At 38.5% G+C, this 21,131-nt stretch overlaps 1 protein-coding gene across 1 annotated transcript in view; it reads left to right on the top strand.

Moving 5' to 3' along the window:
* The first annotated feature begins 13,707 nt into the window (after positions 1–13,707).
* The window catches only part of RORB (RAR related orphan receptor B), a 192,416-nt gene continuing 184,992 nt past the window's right edge, over positions 13,708–21,131 (top strand). Inside the window, exon 1 of the mRNA XM_036261145.1 lies at positions 13,708–14,417. Within this exon, the coding sequence (XP_036117038.1) occupies positions 14,411–14,417 (7 nt within the window). The 5' untranslated portion in view covers positions 13,708–14,410. The remainder of the gene's footprint in view (positions 14,418–21,131) is intronic.

Here is a 21,131-nt window from a genome sequence, read left to right as displayed (position 1 = left end):
TCATCTATCCCTCCTGCTCTATCTGAAGATAAATGCAAAAATTTCCTGGGTGAGGATTAAAAAAAAGAAAAAAAAATATGTAACTATGTGTGTCGATGTATGTTAACTGAATTTATTGTGGTAATCATTTTGCAATATATAAATATATTAAAACATTATGTAGTTCACCTAAATTAATACAATGTTATTTGTTAATTATATCTCAATGTAAATTTTTAAAAAATAAAATAAAGCAGGGTTGGTAAATTCTGTAAAATAATAATAATAAATAATAATAATAACAATAACGCAGGCAATTCTCAGCACCTGGTCACCTGAATGCAACCACTTTGCTTCCTTTCTCAGTCAAACTACAGCTAAGGCATATGTGTTTATGTATCACTTGTGTTATTTAATTTTTTAGAGGATAAATCTTGCTATTTAAGAAAATGTCAAAACTAGGTTCTCCTGTTTGCAAATATAACTGTATTTTAGTTTTGCCATTTGCTTTCTCAGGTTGCTCTCTCTGAGGCCATTTACATAATTCAGACAGAGAGCTAATTTAACTTTTTTGGCCATATTTATAGTGGACCACTTGGGTAGTATATTGTGAAGTGAGGTCAAATCTAACCCAGCTTGTGAATAGTCAAAGGTTTTTTTTACCTCTTTTCTCTGCAACCCTCTCTATGATTCTGGTATCTCTAGTGCTGTGTCTTCAGTTGCCAAGGCCTAGCTGTGGGTGCCAAGTCAGCTCCTAGCAACCCCAAGGCCCATTGACAGCACCAGTCCAGTTCCTTGCTGCCAAGGACTCCTTTTTTGTCTCTCAGGGAGGACTGTTAGCTGGCATGCACCTTTTGCCCTCTGCCTTCCACTTGTTCCTGATGTAATGTGGTTGGTGGAGAAAAATGTCTTGAGCTCTCCAGGGAAAAAGCTATATCCTGTAAGTGTCTGAGAACAGCTAGAAGACACTGGTGTCCCTGGTGGAATCATGAAGACATCATACTGGCCTGATCACTTTTGGTGTTCTTGTAAAGTTAAAAAAGAAAAGAAAGGAAAGAAAAGGGAGGGAGGGAGGGAGGGAGGGAGGGAGGGAGGGAGGGAGGGAGGGAGGGAGGGAGGGAGGGAGGAAGGGAGGAAGGAAGGAAGGAAGGAAGGAAGGAAGGAAGGAAGGAAGGAAGGAAGGACGGACTTATTTCATCAATCCACCGTTAAACTGGTCTTTCTGTGGTTCACAAATATCATTCTTACTTATATAAAGCTCCTTTAGAAATTTGGAAAAATGGAACTGGACCAGGTAGCGAGCCCAGGAAGAAGGGCTGTGACGGCTCCTCCCTTTCCACAGGGTGGCTCTCTTACAACCCGTGTGCCAGCCACAGTTGGATCCAGAGCTCTTATTTCTCTTAGGGGAGAACAAATGCTCCTTGGAAAGGGTCCCAAGAGGCGTCCCTATAGGAACGTATAATTTACATATGCTATTTTGACTGCCAAACTTGGTTTTCTCTGGCGTAAATTCTCCTTCCACATAACTCAAGTAGGTCTGACCCCTCCAAGGTCTCTAAGGATACATAACCTCCAGACCTGCGAATCAGGCCCCATATCATTGGTTAAAGATAGGAACACGATGCAAGCCATTAATGTCAGATCCAGTACTTTGCTGAACTGTTAGAAGAGATACTCAGTTTGCACTAAGTTCACATAAGTGGTAGCATGGAAGCAGGAATGTCTGGTAACTATCTTTACCACCTCTTGGGTACCTGGGAAGGAAGTCACCACAGGGTGAGGTTGATTTGAGAGAGATGAAAAGTGATGAGCCAGATGATCTATGTGGTGTCCTAAATCCAACTGTGCCACTCTGGCCATACACCAAGAAATTCCCTGTTTTTCTCATACCAGCACTATTTCTTGAGTGTTTGAGTGCTTATAACCCACAGAATCCTGATCACACAGATATACCACAGAATGGCCTTTCTCGGCGATTCAGTAAACCATCAACAGGGAGGGATGGGTGAGAAGGACTGTGCCAAGAAAACAGGTTAAGCCTCAGATAATAATAAATGAATTCTGTGCCTTCATATAGAACCTCATTCCAGCCTCCAAGCGTCCTGTTTGATCGCTATAACTGGCGAGGGACAAGGAAGAGAAGTGAATGATCAGCTTCTGACTAAATCCTTCCTCTTGTCCAGACCTAATCCTTCCTCTGGCTCAGACTCCATTCTGACCTGGTTCTTCCAGCACAGAAAAATGGTTACAGAGCTCCTCCTCAACACAGGACTTTTGATTAGTCATAGATAAAAAGATCAGTGGTTGCCAGAGATTCGTGGTGGGAAAGAAGGAAGGAGAAATGAACACACGGCACGTAGGGGATTTGGGGGATAGTGAAACTATTCTGTAATGGTGGATACATGCCATTATACATTTGTCAAAACCCACAGAGTGTACAACACAAAGAGTGAACCCTAATGTCAACTATGGACCTTACTTAATAATAATGTCTTAATACTAGTTCATTAATAATAAACGTACACAATAATGCAAAATGATATTAAAAGGGGAACCTGGCCCTGGCCAGTGTGGCTTGGTGCTTAGAGTGTCAGCCCATGCACTGGAGGGTTGAGGATTTGATTCCTGATTAAGGGCATGTACCTGGGTTGCAGGTTTGATCCCCAGCCACCCGGCTCAGGTGGGAGGCAACTAACTGATGTGTCCCTCTCACATGGGTGTTTCTCTCCCCCTCCCCCCACCCCGGCCCTATTCCCCTCTCTTCGAATCTCTCTAAAAATCAATGGAAAAATATCATCCAGTGAGGATTAATCAAAAAAAGGGAAGGGGAATTGTGGGAATGGAGAACAGGGGTGTATGGGAACTCTGTACATTTTGCTTAATTTTTCTGTAAACCTGAAACTGCTCTAAAAAATAAAGTCTATTAAAAAATAATTGTAATGGAGTTTACAAAATCATCTATCAATAAATTCTACTTGTGTTTTTTTATTTAGTTTGCTTAAATTTTTAGTTTTGGAGTGTTTCTTTTCCTTTGTAAATGTATTATAAATTCTCTACATAAATTTTAAAGCAAAATTATGTAAGATAATGAGGTTTTAGTTTTACGTAGATCTTAGAATATTTTATAGAAGCATTCCTACGTAAGTAAATATTTTATTTTTTAACACTTTTGTTGTCTTTGTAGCAGATTTACTCAAGGTTTGATCTCTGTGGAGATATATTGGTGATTGAAATGTCAGATTTTATTTAAATCTATATTCATTGAGTTTTTCCGTGAATGCGAAATCTACTTGTAAATACAGCAATGGCTTCATAATGTCTGCTTTTAACAAATAACTCCTTTTTTCCTCCCTGGAGTTTCATTTCAGGCATTTATAACTATATCATCCATCTTTTCCTATCAGGTCCAAGATCCTTGCAGGCCCCGAGGTGGCCCACTCACCACAGTCCGCAGGATGAAAACTGGCTTGCCTTTTCCTTAGGCAATTTAATGTTTCCATTTACTGTCCTTTTGTTATTGTCAAGTTCTTTAGTCCTTTAGGGAAAACTTGTTTTCTTTGGAGACTAGAACTTTCTGAGAACTAGTATAAGGATCTATCATTGCCCAGACAAGGTAGTTTCCCAAGGTAAAAAGATCGATGTGCAACCAGGATGCTAAAGACTTCGCTATTTCAACATTTAAATAGAACACGCAGAGAATGAGCCAGAAAAAAAGAAAATAGAATCTATGGATAGGTAACATGTGAGAAATAAAAGACATACTGTCTATCCTTGATTGAAGGCAACTATGAAAAATTCATAGCTGATCAGTATTTCTAGGATAGTTTCTCATTTTTAATGCTCTAATATGAAATTAAATTAGGTAACAACTGTTAAAGCAGATAAGTACGGTTGTTTTTTTAATATTTGATATTGAGCTCAATGGTCTTGGAGATAAAATACTCATTTGGCGGTCTACAATGAGCTCCCTAGGTGTGGTAAGGTGCTGGCCCCTTTTATTACCATTTCTTCAGTATGGTCAGGTTCTTTGGCTCCTTCTCTACTCAGTAGATTTAAGGTGGTGGCTAAACCAGGCCCAGCACTACTAACACTAGCACTGCGCCCTCTGCTGGACACTGTTCTTCCATTTCCAAATCTGTTGGTACAGGAAGTTAATTCAACCCACTCCCTGGAACGGAGCAGAGAACACATGCTTATTTGTTGCCCTGAATTCTTCCACGTACTCATTTGATTTATATACCTCCAGTATCTCCAGAAGCAAAGGTAGTGAAGAAAGAGATCTAAGCAAATTTCTACAACTATGTATCAACTTACCTCAAGTTTTAATACATGAGATAATACGAGCACATATGTTCAAATATGACACGACCAGTCATTTTCAAAGCTGTACTTTTCTGCTTCAACTTTAACCACATAACCCTTTGATACTTGTGACCAGCAAAAATAGATTCTTTTAGAAAACACTTTGTTCCTATGTCTACTATACTTTGAGTGTAATAAAGCTATCAAAAGGAAAAAATGATTCACTTGCATTTGTTTTGTCAGATCACTGGTATTAGAAAGAAATTTTTTCTCCCTTTTAAGATAATAGCACTAATTTTATTGTTAAATTAAGGAATTTCCAAATGAACAATATTAACTCTACCAAAAAAATTTCTTTTAAAAATTCATAAAACAACTTAGTTAATGTCTATGTGTTTACTTTGCAGTAAATAAAAAGAGAGTCCTTTCTGAAACTTTTATTTGGGGCCTATGAATAGCATTCTGCATTATTGGTTCCATATTTGCATGTTGTGCATAAACAAGCAGAAAAGCCCATCACTCCCTTTTCCCACTGTAGACCAAAGTGGGCAAGACAGGGTCTGGTACCTTGAAAGAGAGAACAGCCTTGGGGCTGAAATGCCAAAAATGCAATAAAAAACCCAAGTATTTCTTAGAAAACCAATCAACTCCTGTCCCAAAGAAAGTTTCCCCTGCCCCATCTTCTCTTTTTCTTTTAAATCCCCTCTTCGTCCTTTTCTAGTCTCCATCTGTATGCCCCAGCCCAACTTTTCCTCATTCATCCTAGAATGACTAGTCTGAAATAGCTCCCACTGTACAATCATATGAGTTTTCACTCTGTTAAGGACATCATATACCTTACCCATTTTTCTTAAGACTTTTTTAATCCCTGAATTCTCATTACATTTCTCACACTTTATTTCCACCTTTGACTTCATTTTTTTCCTCTCTCTTCCTCTTCTAAGCCCTGGCTGTTGAGTTTAACAGAATTTATATTCAAATAAAACATAAAACCTTTTCCCCAGATTTTCATACCAGCTAACTGGGATTATAAGTGTCCCACTAGGAAGTTCAAATATCATTGCATAGAGTTTTTAAAAAGCAAGGTGATTTCATCCCTTACTCCCAGTGTCTCTCCAGAGAGGAGGATGGACTATTTGAAAACAGGTCTGGATTGATCAAGTACTTTGCCCTTATTTAAACAGCTCATCTTGTGTCAACCTCTTTTCATTCATTAAAAAAAACTCCAAGGCCCTCTTCATCTGAGAGAATTAGGACTCCTGTGTCTGCTTTAATCCAGAAAATCACACTTTCATTAACACAAACATCTCCTGATCTCTGCCAGTGCATTTTAGATTTTCAAATTATGTGTGTACATCATTTAGCAAAGTGACGTCAGGCCCCGGGTCTGCCAAGCATTCAGACTGGGTAATCCCAAAGCGTGATATGGATTCATGCTAAAAACAGGGGCATGGTGATTGGAGTCTTGGTACCTAGCTGTAGTTAGCTGTGTGTTCCTTACTTCAAGGAAACTCCTCAATTGAAAAGATGTAAGACAGAAGACAATGGATGATATGAATAGAATGTGGAAAACAAAGATCTGATCACAGGCAAAATTACCTTTCAGGAGTGAAGCAATAGAGACATTTCTAGACCACCAAAGACAAAGCATAGTCACCAGCAGCAGCGAACTCAGAAGGGCATTCTAAAAGTAGTTCTTTGGGCAGAAAGAAAATCATCCCAAAGGGAAATATAAAAAATGCAAGAAAAATTATATAGGCTAAGTTTGGGGCAAATCTGAATAAATGCTAACTATGAAGAATAATAATATTTAAGGGATTTAAATATATGTTGGATTAAAATGCATGACAGTAATAACACTGATAGCACCTGGAGGAAAGAGAATGTAAATAGAGTTCAGTGTCTTGAAGTCTTAGCATTGACTGAAACGTGGTAGGAGTACCAATATTTATTAATTTTAATAATCCAAGGACACATGTTTAATCTGTAGAAGAATTACTAAAAGAATATTGAAAGGATGAATAACCAGCATGCCAAAAGAAGAAAAATAAAAGGAATGAACCAAAATTTTTTAATTCAAAAGAAAAAAAGAGGAGATCATAAAGCAGTCCAGAAAAATCAAATTGAAAAGAGCTAATAATGTGGTAAATATTAAGTTATTTTATATTTGTGATCAATTGATTGTTTTGAATTAGCTGGGAATTGTGATGGGCAAAAAAGTCTTATTTACCTGAACTGAAAATTTTAGCTATTGAATTTTTTTAAAAAAACTATTGCTAATTTATTAGACAACTTTTCTACATTCAAATAATAAAAATTATTAATAGTTGATGATTTTTGCATGATTATGATGTGCTAAGCATTATGCTAGTATATCTAATTTTATCCTTTTGAGTTTGTTTATTAGTCCTATTTTATATATTTTTTCAGTGAATGTAAGGCAGGTTAAGTAACTGCTTACACTGAAAATAGCAGATCTATGAACATAAAACAATTTTTGTTTTTATTGTTATTTTGTTTCATTGATATACTTGATCATAACTATATGTCAATTGTCTTGAAAAGAAAAACTTAATATTCCATTCGGTTTTTACATATGACAATAATGAGACATGGAGTCATCTTAGCCAATATGTGAAGCAAGTTCTCAGAAAGAAAGAAAAAAGGAATTGTTTACAATGTTCATATCCTAGCAAGTAGTCCAAATTATCAATTTACTGAACAAACTTTTGTTAAGCCTGTGCTATTTGTGAGGCATTATACTTGGCCCTGAAGATATAATACAAAACAACAGAGATGTAGTCCCTGACTCATGGGACAAATAATGTTAATTGTAAATTAATTTTTTTTTATTAGATAACAACAAGAGAAGACAGGCAAATAAATAATGTGCTATAAAGACCGAAAAGAGATGCTCTGATAATTATAAATGAGTATTCTTTTAGGTGGTATAATGACAGACGATTTCTCTGAGAACCTGACTTTTAAACCAGCAGATCTTCATAATCGGAGTAATTGTATTATGTATTTCTCAGAGTGGAACACTTTTAAGAATGAAAGGGAACCCTTCTAATAGTTATGCAGGGTGTCAGCCAAACCAGAATAGGTATACCCTCTTTCTAAGCCAAAATGAGTATGGGTTATTTTCTAAATGCAATCGGAAGATAATGAAATGTTTTAGCAGGGGATTTTTATTGTGTAGTTTACATTTTTAACAGATTTCTCTACTGCCAATTGGAAAATGTATGCAGTAATGGGCAAAAATGAAGGTAGAGAGACAAATTCTAAGAACAAGTATGCATCTAGGTAAGAGAGGAACAGTAGCTTGGATTGATGAGGCATGGATGCAGAGAAAAGGAGCCAATTCAAGATAAAACTTGCAGTGTTATACGAAATATTACATTTTCGTTTTAATTTGTACTTTAATAAACACACAAAAATCATCTAAATTTTTGTCCGATAATCTGAAGAGGGGCTTTTTAATAACATTAACAGACATCAACATGAAGAAGAAATTATTTACCTGTAGAAAAAACTATCAAATGTAAAAAAAAAAAAAAAAAAAAAAAGTTATTTAATAAACAGCTCCCATTTTCTCTACCAACCTCAGTTTCAGCTTTTTGTCCAATTCTTATCAATTTGTAAGTTTATATACGTTTGTTTATAAAGACTATTAATTTTTGTGCATTAATATTTTCTCCAGCCTATTGCATACATTTTTCACTTTGATTTGGGGTCTTTTGCCATTCAAATATTTACTTTTAAATTTGTGTACAGAAAAATACTTGTAATTTTTTCTTTATAGACTAAGTTTTCTAATTTAGAAAAGTTTGCCTTATCCAAAACCTTATATAAATATATACATACATGTAATTCTATTATTTTATATATTTATTTACAGATTTCATTAAAATCTCTCATTTATCTGAAATGTACTTTTGTATATGATCTGAGATAGAAACAAGCATTATTCATTATATTATGATATATTATATTTTCCAATCTGTACTAAAATCCACTTCAATTTTTATATGAAGTCCTTAAGTCTTAAGTCAATTTCTGTATGCTCTGATATGTTTTATTACTTATGTATTTCAATGCCCACATATTCTACTTTTGTTGTAATGACTTTAGAATAAATTTTGGTAAGGGAAGTCCTCTGTATTAATCCTTTTTTCCCTTGTCCTCCTGAAAATACTTTTTTTTTTCCATCACACACACACACACACACACACACACACACACACAGTAATATCTACTTCTTATAAATAAATCAAAGAGCACAAAATATATGGCATGACATGTCATAATCCTCAATCTCTACTGATTCAGTTAACCGTTATTAATTGTTGGTGCATCTTCTTTCAGTTTTTTTGGCTAAGCATTCATACATTGAAATTTATTCTAGACTAGTTATTTTTTAATATTTTCATTATTTATTTGCAGATACTTATTCTTCTAAAGAAACTTTAAAATATTTTAATCTAGTCCATAAAATGATGCACAACTCATCTTTTGCTAGTGTCTGGAACACACTGGCAGCAGTAGATCTTCAGGATTTTTTTTTTTTATCATTCTCTTTTAGTAAGTTTGTAGGGTTGCAAAGAAAATAGATCTACTCAATCCAGCTCACAAAAAGGGGGACTTGTCAACTCTAAGTCTTCAGTGGTCATGATAAAATTGGAAGGGAGTTCACCAAAATACAACAGGACAAGCGCTAAACTGAGGCAACGTTTCACTAATGAGTCATCTCTCAAATTGAACTAAATTGTTTAACAACCAGTTTAGAGGTACTGGACACCAAAATGAAAATGACAGAATTATGTCTAATGGGGAAAGTGCAGAAATAATGTGACTTGCATGATGTCACACAGGTAATTTAACTGCTAAGACCTAAACTTCAATACTTCCTCTTTGCGTGTGTCTCCAAACCCTGTTAACTCTTCAAAGTTGTTCTGTCTTTTTATATTTAAAAGTACCATTTGGTTCATTCTAAAACTTATACAGAAAAAATAATAAGAGAGAAAGAGAAAATCCAATGGACCTTGACTTCTCTGTCTATCTGACACTGTTGATCATTCCCTCTTTCTTGAAAACTCAAAATCCATTGTTCTTTATTTAATGGCATTTAACAAATAACTACCTTCAGTCAGACAGTGTGTGGCCTGTAGGACTGTGTGGAAAATAGTTCAAATGTCTATTTACTTATTCACAAGTGTATTTTACGTACTTACTATTTGCCAGGTAAGATTCTAGATTCTGGGGATTCAGCCCTGAAAAAAACAAAACAAAACCAAGAAAGTCATGGAATGTATATTTCAGTAGCTACTTCTGGGTTTATATCTTGAATCTAATATTTCTATTTACTTTTAATTTAATTGTATTTTATTTTATTGTTCACAGTATTACAGATGTCCCACAATCCCCCGCCCCCTTTACTCCTTTTATCCCAGCTTCTGCCCCACCTCAGGCCACACTGTTGTGTGATCTTAGATAACTTAACCTTTCTAAGCCTCTGTTCTATATTTACATATCGCAAAGGCTCTTTCAATAAATAGAAATTATATAGGCTGATAGTCCATGTGACTCATCCAATACATGTTAGGTCCTTTTTTCAGGCACGTATATGTTGTCCTTTCATAAAGCTTGCTTTACTCACCTCTTATTGCACATATTGGGGTTCATTTTGTTTTGGCCCATAACCCTTTCTCTAATTTATTACATAAAGCACAAGCTATACATTTTCAGTGTTTGCTTTCTTTTTCTATTCTGAAAATTTGTTGAATTTGTATCCATACTTAAAAATGAAACAGAACTTAAACCACTAAAAGGTATAAAGACTCTTCATCTAGGGATAAAGTAAGAATAGTAATAAATATGAAAATAACTAGATTTCACTTTCCTTTGTAATTATGTAACCAAACTCAAATATTTTTTCTTCCCCAAATTAGAAGATTATGAAAATGCAAAAAATCTCTCTCTCTCTCTCTCCCCTTAGTCATTAAAAAATAAGAAAGAAGAGATCTTATTCAGGTCTTTACTACACAGGAATAGAAAGCATTCATGCAACCAATAATTATTGAGCAACTATAAAGTATCAGGAGCTCTTCCAAACTCTAGGAAGTCCTGGCTCCTGCTTTTATGGAGCTTGCATTCTGAGGTATGAAGCATTATCTCTGCTGCTGCTACTGGGGTAGTGGTAGTACCCTACATACACTTAGAGTTATAGAAGATAACTGCAGGTAATCCAAACAATGCCCAGCCTAATAAAGAAATCTGTATGCTTGTCTTTCATTCCACCTTTTCTTGGATGCCTTCAGCAACAGGGAGCTCAATATTTCACCCTTTCCATTTTTAATAGGTTTTAATGTTAAAAGTTCTTATATTTTTCTGGCTTTCCCAATATTTAAAAGCAGCTTTATACCTCTTTTACAACTTTTATAACCACACATCCCCCTAAACTGGGCTAAAAATACCCAATCTTTTAGTCATTCTAAATGTAATATTGTTATCAGTATTGCCAATGTGCCTCCAAGATTCATAACTATTTAAAATGGTTTCTATATATAGACTGACCAGCTCAGAAGATGGTGAACCATTTCTTTCTACTTTGGTTCAAGCATTTTAGGGTTGAAATAATCCTAAATGCCTTGGTCACCTTAACTGGTTGGTTCATATTAAACCTTTGTGTCCATAGAATGTTTCTAGTGGTGATTATTCTATAGCCTTCCAGCGAAATCTGAGGGGTGGTGAAATGTGGGGAAAGCAGGTAAGCAGACAAGCCTTTGTGATTTTATGTCATTTCTTGAGATTAAGTACAGAGTTATGTGACTTAGAGATTTTCATTTTAATTTATCAAAATTTAGGTAGCAATTTAGAACATTCTTTAGGCCCAGAGCTCAAAGTGGAGTTTCAAGCTTACAGGAAACCAAACAGTTCTATAATCATTCAAATAAAATTTCTGGCATTATACTCATGTGAACAATGACATTATATTAATATATTATTGTTATGCCACTTGAAATATGGATGTTTCCTTGCAGATAGGTTACAAAAACAACAGATTATACCTAAGTATTTTATGACTTCGTGGAGAAAGCTGATGTCTTTCATTTAAATCATGAATATCTGTTTTATATAAATAAGTTTTTTATTCTATTCAGTTGAAATAATTTGGAAGTTATTGGACATGCTCAAGAACTCTTGTTTTTACATTTTTAGGAAGATCTAGAAAGTAGCAGATCACTGCATTAAAATCAATGATCAACATTTATTTATTCTAAAAGAGAAAATAAATACTTAGCACAACCATATGCATACAACATATTATATATGCTTTTTTGAAAAATGATAATAATTAGTCTTTATTTCTAATTATTTTTTTTTCAAAAGCAGGAGGATTAGAAAACATGTGACTTAGTTTTAAGCAAAATGATGCATTATTGAACCCACAAGCAAAGGACATCTAAAAATGTATAGAAGCAGCAAAAAGCACTTTTTATATGTGTGTGACTTTCTATTGAAGAATTACAGATATAACAGCAGTAAAAAGGAATTTTAGAATTCAATAAATGTTTAGAAATTTAAGACAAGGAGTTAAAATTTTTTGAATTTTGAAATTCTTATTTAGTGAGAAATAAAAAAATTAAAATAATGACAGTACTAATTATAATGTTTACAAAGGTTTTGGAATTTTAAATATTCTTGGGTCTTCATGAAGCACATAAAATTAAAATGATGCAGTCACAATTTGTTTCTTAACTGTTTTATATTCAGTAATTTGTAATGAAGTGACTAAATTAGGCATAACTTAGTACAGCTTTAATGTAGTTATGATGAATCTATTTTACTTGATTAAAAATGATAAAACCAGGGAGCCTTAAATATTATCTTAAAAGATTAACTACTATGTCAATTACAAACCTAGGAGAAAGGTATTTATAAGGGAATAACTATTCTGAACAGTAACTTCCTTTTGTTCATTTCATTTAATTAAAGACTTAATCAACTTTCATTCTTAATACTAAAATTTCCCTAAATTACACATTGGCTTGCAAATGGAAGGGCATTCAGCAGGGCTAAGTCAATTTAACACTAGTGAAGATTCAGCAAGTAATCCATTTTTTATTTAATCGGGCAGTGGGGGACTACTTGGCAGTGCGAAGTGATCTAATTAACTAAATAATCACCAGTTCTACATTGTATTTTGTGTTACATGACATAATATGAATAAATACCAGTAAAAAATCTAATTATAAGGGTACTAAAATGATGATGAGGCCTGCTCTGCCAACAGGTACATGAATGAGTAGAAGTCTCAATTCCTTGTACCTTTTAGGGTGACCAATTGATCAAAGTATTTACAACTTTCCTGCTGTAGAAAGTAGACGTGATCATCTGTATGATATGTTTATTTTGCCCAATGAGAGGAGAAAATTTGCAAAGAAGTAGTTTTGATCTATGCATTAGATTTTTATTAAAATAAAATAAATGGTTATAGGTAACAATTCTCACCTAAGAAACACAAATACCTTAACCTACGTTTAATTGCCAATGTCCTCTAAATTGGTAAATGTCTTCACCCAGCAACTACAATTAACAGTTCCTCCCTACTAAAGCCCCGCTCCAGGGTGATCAAATAAACAGCACCACACAATCATACCTTCTGGCCTCAGCCCTTTGCCTTATCACTAAGGTAACCACACTGCAAACTGGGGCTATTATCCTTGAGTTATGTAGCTCAACGCCAGGAGACTCTCCAAATGCTAGTAAAAATCCATTTATTTGACAAAAGAAAGCATTAAAATGTTTAAATAATCTTAAAGAACAGAAGAGATGTCAATGTTTTATTTTTGTCTGTTTTTATGTTTGGGAGCAGGAAGCATCTGAGAAACAGTTTTAAAGGACTCGGACTGGTACTTGCATAGGACTGCATTTTGGTTGAACTCAAAGTAAGCAAAGTTGATGTGCATTATTCTACCACTAAAACTGAAGCGTCCTGCCCTGAGAACCCCCCGCCAGACATAAGGAGTTCACCGAAAAAAGGACTCTGCAGAGCACTATCATAAATCCAAAACTAATTATCCGGGGCCCACAGGTTTTGCCAAAGAGGAACACAACATGGGACCTGGAGAGCCCGGTGTCTTTCGCCTCTGAGGGACTGGTCACCGCCTTCTCCCTCCTCCTGGAATCGTAGGTGAATGTCACTTGCACATCTGCCCGACTCTCTCTGTCGGTCCTTCTCGCCCTCCGCACAGTTAGGACAGTTAGGACCCATCTCCAGCCCTGGCGGCCTTCAGTTCCAGTGTCCCTAACCCCCGCCCTCGCCTCCAATCTGGCCCCCTCCCTGTGGTCCCAGCCCTTCCAAGCGCTACCGGGTGCCGATTGGCCGTGGCGCTGACAGGAGGCGGGGCCTGAAAGTCCCGGCCAAACCCGCCCCCGCGTATAAGCCCCTTCTCGGCTCTCTCTTTCCATCTCTCTCCTCTCTCTTTCTCTCTCGCTCCCTTCCTCCCTGTAACTGAACAGTGAAAATTCACATTGTGGATCCGCTAACAGGCACAGATGTCATGTGAAAACGCACATGCTCTGCCATCCACACCGCCTTTCTTTTCTTTCTGTTCCCTCTTTTCTTCCCTTGTTCCTTCTCCCTCTTCTTTGTAACTAACAAAACCACCAACAACTCCTCCTCCTGCTGCTGCCCTTCCTCCTCCTCCTCAGTCCAAGTGATCACAAAAGAAATCTTCTGAGCCGGAGGCGGTGGCATTTTTTAAAAGCAAGCACATTGGAGAGAAAGAAAAAAGAAAAACAAAAGCAAAACAAAACCTAGGCACCAGCCAGCCAGCACATTTTTTTTCACCCTTCCTGAAAGCAAACAAACATCCAAACAACCATCAAAACAGTCACCACATCACCATCAAAACTGTTAACATAGCAGCGGCGGCGGCAGCGGCGGCGGCGGCGGCAAACGTCACCCTCCGGCCACGGCGTCCGCCTAAAGAGATGGTTTTCTCAGCAGAGCAGCTCTTCACCGACCACCTTCCTCACTCGTGCTGAGCGGGATTTTTGGGCTCTCCAGGGTTCGGGCTGGGAGCAGCTTCATGACTACGCGGAGCAGGAGAGCGGCCACATCATGCGAGGTAAGCGAGCCCGCGGGCACGGAGGCTCCGTGGGCACCGAGGCTCCACCGGTCGGGCCAACTCTAGCCAGATGGGGAGCGGGGGGAGGGGAGCGCGCCCAGCCGAAGGGGGAGAGGTTGGCGGAGCGCAGTCCCCGACTTCGGGTTCGAAGGTGGGCTACAAACGGCCTGGGCGTGGAAAGTTGTGGGGAGGCGTTGATGCCTCTTGGGAGTTCCGAGGGACGCGGGAGGACGCTTTTCGGAGAGAGGAGCGACGCTAGTTCCTTCGTCCCAGTCCTTGAGTTGCACTGAACGTTTTTGCTTGTAGCTCTCGAGGACCGAAGCAGATTGTGGATGGAGGGAGAGCTTGGGAGAAGGCTGATTCTCAGCAGAAGCAGCTGGAAGCGCACGGCGCGCGGTGGTCCGGGCCGGGGTTGGCAGCGCTGAGAGCACCTGCGGGTGGTGGGGCGGGAGTACGCGGACACACACGCACTCCGAGTTACAAGGCCCACCAGTGTCCCGGACGGCTGACGCTCCCTTGGTGGGAGTGGTAGGCAGAGGGGCGGTGTCGCGGAGCGGGACGCGGATTCCGAGATCGTCCCCTGCGCGCGTCTGTCGCGCCAGCGTTGCGCCCAGGCTAGGTCCGCGTGCCCGAGCCAGCGCAGACGAAAGACGAGCGCCGCCCCAAAAAAGTTGTGCAGAGAAGTTCCAGAGGATAGGAGAGCCCGCTCAACCCGTGCTGGGAAAGGCTCCTTTGTCAAAGGCCCGCTGCGGGAGGCGGTGTTGCGTGAGCGCTGTGGCCAAGACCCCTGGCGACCGCAGCCGCAGAACTCCTGGGCGAGCTGGAGGCTGTTGGGCGGTGCTCGGGGAACAGAGGGGAGACACCCGCTCCTGCTGCACTTGGGCTGCTAGAGTGGCTGGCCTGGCTGGCTTTAGGGAGTCACTTTGTTCGTCACCTCTCCTGTGGTGCCAGGACCTTCAGGTTTTCTGCGCGGTGTGTCCGGACCCGCTCTCTTCCACTTTCTGCTTGGCCATAACTTCCCTCTTTTCTTGGAGAACAGGACCGGTGTCCCCGTGCCTTGGGGATCTGTGCAAGCCTCTGGGCACCCACCCCCAACTCCCCAGTTTCTCTTCCTGGCCACCCTTCGGTTCTTTGGAGAGAAGGAGGGTGTCTCCTTTCCCCTTTGCATGTCCCACCTGGTTGGTCCTGGCAACAGAAAGTTGGAAACGGCCAGCTCTGGACCTTCCTACATCCCTAATCCGCGGCAGGTGGATTAGGCAGGAAGATTTTGGGAGAGTTAGGCTGTAAACACTCATCGCTTCCCACTCGGCTGTGTTTGTCCGCCACCCACACCCTCAACACCTCTCTAGGAGAGCACCCAAGGTGCAGGGTACAGGCTCCCGGTGCTCTGCAGGCGGTGAGCCGCGGGCCTGGATGCTTAGGGCACAGAGTGGGTTAGCCAGCTGCGCTCTGGGATGTGGCAAGAAAGAAAAGGAGGAGGAGGAAGGACAGGTAGTACAGGGATGTGGGTGGGAGGGAAATAGCTGAAGATAAGAAACTGGGACGTCCTGGTAGGATGGCCTTGAATGATCCCCATGATCCCCGCACCGGGAGTGGGGGTCCAGTGGTTGCGAGCTGGTTCCAGTTTAGTGTCCCAGTTGGGGGCTTGGACACAAGTCCCACTGTCCAAATTCTTTCAGAAAACAAGTCTGTTTTTTAGTGTGTGTGTGTGTGTGTGTGTGTGTGTGTGTTGTTTGTTTTCTTTTCTTTTTCTGTTCCGTCTCACCACCATCCTCTGTCCTTTAGGTTTCCTCTGCTCGGATCTGGGACTGCCAGTTCCTCCCTACATTACTCCTCCCCTTCCATCACTCCTCCCATGGCTAGGTTCTTATGTTCGGAAAGTCCAAAATCTCCCCCCACCTCAGCTCCGACTGGGCCCTAAGACCTGGGGCATAAAAGCCACTCGCTCTCCCACTAAATTGTGGAAAACAGAGGGGTGCCGGGCAGCAGTGGGTGTAGCTGGATCGCGCTGCTCCTGAAGGAGCAGTTTCCCATGGATAGTCTGAGTCCCACAGGGCCTCACTTTGGGGACTGAGCAGCTTGAAGGGTTGAAAGTCAGGCGCTCGCCTCGTGTTCACCATAAGAAACCAATCTAAGCATACACCCGCTTTCTAGAGGGCGCCACCCTTTCCAGGCTGCTCAGGAACTCTTTCAAGTTCTAACTTAAGGCGACTTGGTGGGAAGCGCTGGAGAAAAAGAAGGCTTAAAAGGTGGCGAGGGTCTCTCCTGGTCTCCTTCTTTGACCCCTTCTACCATTGCTGTGTATTTCCTGCAGACTTTGCCCTCCTGCAACATCAGGGGTTGTTCTTTAAGGATGGGTTGAGAAAAGGGCCAGACTACTCAGACGTCTTGTGGGAAACAGGGGTTGAACTTGAGTGTGAACTTGAGAAGTGAGAGCGGAAACGAATCAGCTTTCTCTTGTGCCTGGGCTGCTAAGCAGCCTGTAATGGGGGAAGGGGGAGGTAGCTCAGCTTCACAGTGTGCCCACTCCATTTCCCCAGTACACTACACACACACACACACACACACACACACACACACGTTCCCCATCCCCAGTCAGTGCCTGGGCCTGGGCTCCACGGTTTGCAGTTGGCAACTGTTCTGCGTCAGACAGGAGTCAAAAACTTGGTCCAGGATTGAATAGTCGCCCTCGGGGCCAATCCAGTAACCCCCCACCCCCACCCTACCCCTTCACCCCACCACCGCCAGGTCTAGAATATTTAAGCGACTTTATCCTCAGGAAAGCTCTAGGGTAAGAAAGGGGTTAAGGGGCTCTGATCTTTGAGGTCATTGTCCTGCTCCACAGCGGAACTGAGTCTGGCCCAGCGCGGTGGCTTACTCTGGGCTGGCCTGGGCGGAGGAGGTTGTATTTAGTGGCACACAAAGCATTTCACCCTTTGTCTGCTAGAGAGTACCACATCACTTCTATAGACGCTTCTTCCTAGATTGCATTATTGGGAAGAATAACTTCTGAAGGCTGATGACGAAAGGAGGGACTTGTAATTGGATCCATCTATGGGTGAGAAAAGAGTAAGCCAAGGTGTGGGGTTCAAGACTCCTTCCTGGGAGTCTTGTCAGCTGTTTTTTCTACAGGGGCACCAAAATGGTCAGATTTTTCAACCCTGCCTTCGCAGAAAACCCTGCTTCCAAAAACAGGGGCACAGATGTGGTAGCAATCCATAGGTGATTGTGGCTCATGGTTAGAAGTCTGGTTTTATGCTTGCTGCAGACAAGGATGTGTTTGGCTGCTCTAAAGCCCAGTTTTCCTCTATTCTATTCGGGTAGTTAATTTTTATGAATTGCTAATTTTGGAGGAAAAAAAGGATGCTTGCTTTCAGAGATATGGCAGCCCCTCAGAAATCTGGGACTCAGAGTGCCCTGCTGGCCAGGCCTTTCGATCCCCTAAACAAGTTCCCAATCTTCATTTCCTCCACAAATTCCAATTAAATATTTCTAACAAACATTTCACCTCCCACAGTGTAAAAAACAAAAACAAAACAAAACAAAACAACATTATTGGAAGGACATCTCTGTCAGTAGTCCATTAATAATACTTTATTAAGTAATTATCAGTAAGCTGTCTTTATTCCAAGAAAAGTAAACATTCAAATAGTTTAAAGAAAAATCCTGAAGGTATATTTTAAGACTTGTTGAAAAAAATATATAGCCACAAAAATAAAACATTTTCTTAGGTGGTTACATCTTGGGACACTCTCCTCCCGCTTCCCCCAAATATAACAAATATATATTGTGACACATAAATGCTTGACGTCCTGGGCTTCTAGAATACAAGAGCCACCAAGCCTTATCACTTTTCTGTATTTTCACAAAATTTTGAGCAGCAGACCTCATAAGCATGAAGAATAAAGATTAAAACTCCTTTGTTCGCATTCACTTAAAACTTAGAAGTGGATTTTCCATCAACAACAGGATAGGTTTAGCTTATTAGAAAACCCTTAAAAGATGGTTTCTTGCATCATTATTAAAGTGGTTTAGGTGAGGTTTTATATTAACATAAATAACACATTTATTTTATACTCTTAATCAAATAATGAATGTTAACATTTATTTTGGTAACAATTTGTTAAATACTAAGCCATTAACAGCCTTAAAAGCAATCATCCAGGTGTGTGTTTGCATACATTATATTTTAAATGTAAGTGTTTCAGAATCATGAGACCTAACTATACAGCACCAAAGATTTTATAGTACCGAGAAGATAAGAAGTTTCAGGGTCGGTCTTCATGAAAATGGTATTTGAACCATGTAATAATAATACTTTTTTCTAAAAGTAGCATATGCAAAATTGTCCTAAGGATTTTTAAATAATTCAATACAGGAAGTTTTTCTAGATAAAAACACAAGTAAACCTTTCTTTCAGCTATTATTTCACATTTTATAAACTTGTATCCACCTTTTAAGAATGTCATGCAGCCTATGTAGTTTTTATACTTTCGATACAGTAGTCCTAAAAATAAAAATGTGACTTACAACAGATGAACTAAATTTTTTATACTGCAATAATGGTATACATCTAATTTAAAGTATACCTCATACTATTCAACTAATATAGTTAAAATTATTCTGGTAAATTATTAAGTTTTAAAATTCTATATGGTGGGTCTGCTCATGTTCTGCAAATTTTTAAATAAAGTGAGGTTTAAAATTGTGAGCAATAGCATCAATACCATTGTACACTGGCGAAATACAAGCTTTACAGATAATCACATGAGGAAATGGGAGAATTAATGCCAAAGTTAAGACCATCAAAATCTAGACAGATTGAAACAAATCAAAGGTTATGAGTGCGTATGTTGTTAGTGCTAAAGTTATTAATGATTTAGGAGACTTAAAAATATTTTTATCATTCTAATATTATGAAAAGACTTTCTTAAAGTAATTTCTGTATTTATCTTATACAAAACAAATGAAGATTTTAAATTATATTGTCATTAATTTAATGTAACTGACATTAACAAATATACAGAAAATTAATATAGGAATGAACATTGTGCTTAATAATTAATGCTTTTTTAAATTTTACATGTAGTTTTACTATTTCATTCATTCTTATCTGAACGATAAAGTAAACAAATGAAATGTCTTTTTGTAATGTAATGAATGGACCTTTGATAAAATGAACACTTTACACATAAAGTATTATTCCAGTAATTTTGTAATCATCTTCCAATTACAGCTTCTTGCAAATATTTGTCTTACTTTGAATAGAATCTCTGACTTCACAGAATCTCTAGCGATAATAGCAGTCTTTGGAGGCGGCTGTTGATATACACTGATACACAATATGTATATGTATGTGCCTATAACCACCCACTCAGACAAGAAGAATGAATATTTGAGAGAGAAAATCATTCTTATCTTTGCTTTCACAATTCAGACTTCCAAATTCAAACACATTTAGAGAAACGCAAGCAACTTTCCACAGCATTAAAAAAGAAGAAATGAATACATGTGGTACTTGAGTTGCATCAAAAAGAAACTGTTAATAGCATCTATTTATAAGTAATCTACACAAAACTCCATTATACTACCTAATGATAATTAGAGGGAAAAGAAATCAAAGAATTCAGGTCTTCTAAATAAATAAAATATTCCCTCCCAAACTAAGCAGCAAATTCATAGATAACAAGGCTTATGCCATGAATTTGAAGGATGTCTCCTTTGTAGCACAAGACAAAGGGAGCATAGAGGAATAAATATTGATTGAACTAATCATCTGATGAATAGAAATGAGATTTACGAGTGCACCAATATAATAGGCTATGTTAACTAGTTCTTTCATAGCGCATATGCTGCCCTTTCAACCCCTGACCCCATCCATTCACTTCTTAATGAGGGAAACCACAGGTGTTATAACGGCATTTATAGTGAATCAAGCTAAATATAATAACCATGTGGTTAACTAATGGCATTGAGAGGGCGGGGGTTCTTCTAAAAAGAAATATTGTAATCATAGTGTCACAAAATGATTATGCGTTGCAGTCCACTTAGAATTTCGGTTTGCTCTGTTTATCTTTTAAAACATAGCTAAGAAGCCAACAATAATTTTTAAATCCTAGATTTGCTATCTCCATAATCAGTACAATTATATTAGTGCTTATATGACAAGTTAAAAATGCTAATCAACATACAGTTTACCTTCGTTGTTTAATACCTTGCATAGTAAGCATCCAACACATTTAAAAATAACACCAACGGTATAATATTTTATACTTAATATAACGTGTTTTTCTTGGCTAGTGGTTATTTGTAAATATTGGCAATAAAATATAACTTTAGAAAAATTACGTGCTAAATTTTGTTTTAAAATTCAGTTGGGATATCCTTGGCTTAAGCATGTTTTTACAAAGGCCAAATGAATGTGTCACCTTTTGCCAAAACATGAGGCTAAACGCTTATTCCAAACATGCTCTTATAAAAGAACGAAAGTAATTTGCTTTGATTTAAATGTGTTCACCTCTGCTTGGTGAATATTTGATTAACTGGTTGGGTATGCTAACTTCGTAAATTACTTTACTAGACAAGGTTTTTATTGATGACATTTTTTTGTGTGATCAGTTATCATATAATGTGGTCCCGGGTTATATTTCTCTAATTCACAGAAATCACAGACATAAGCAAAGAAAGAGGAAATTAATCTGGTTGTTGACCGAA

Source organism: Molossus molossus, unplaced genomic scaffold (assembly GCF_014108415.1).
Source record: "Molossus molossus isolate mMolMol1 unplaced genomic scaffold, mMolMol1.p scaffold_m16_p_14, whole genome shotgun sequence".
In the NCBI taxonomy this organism is placed as follows: Eukaryota; Metazoa; Chordata; class Mammalia; order Chiroptera; family Molossidae; genus Molossus; species Molossus molossus.
This window is presented reverse-complemented; position numbering and strand designations above follow the sequence as displayed.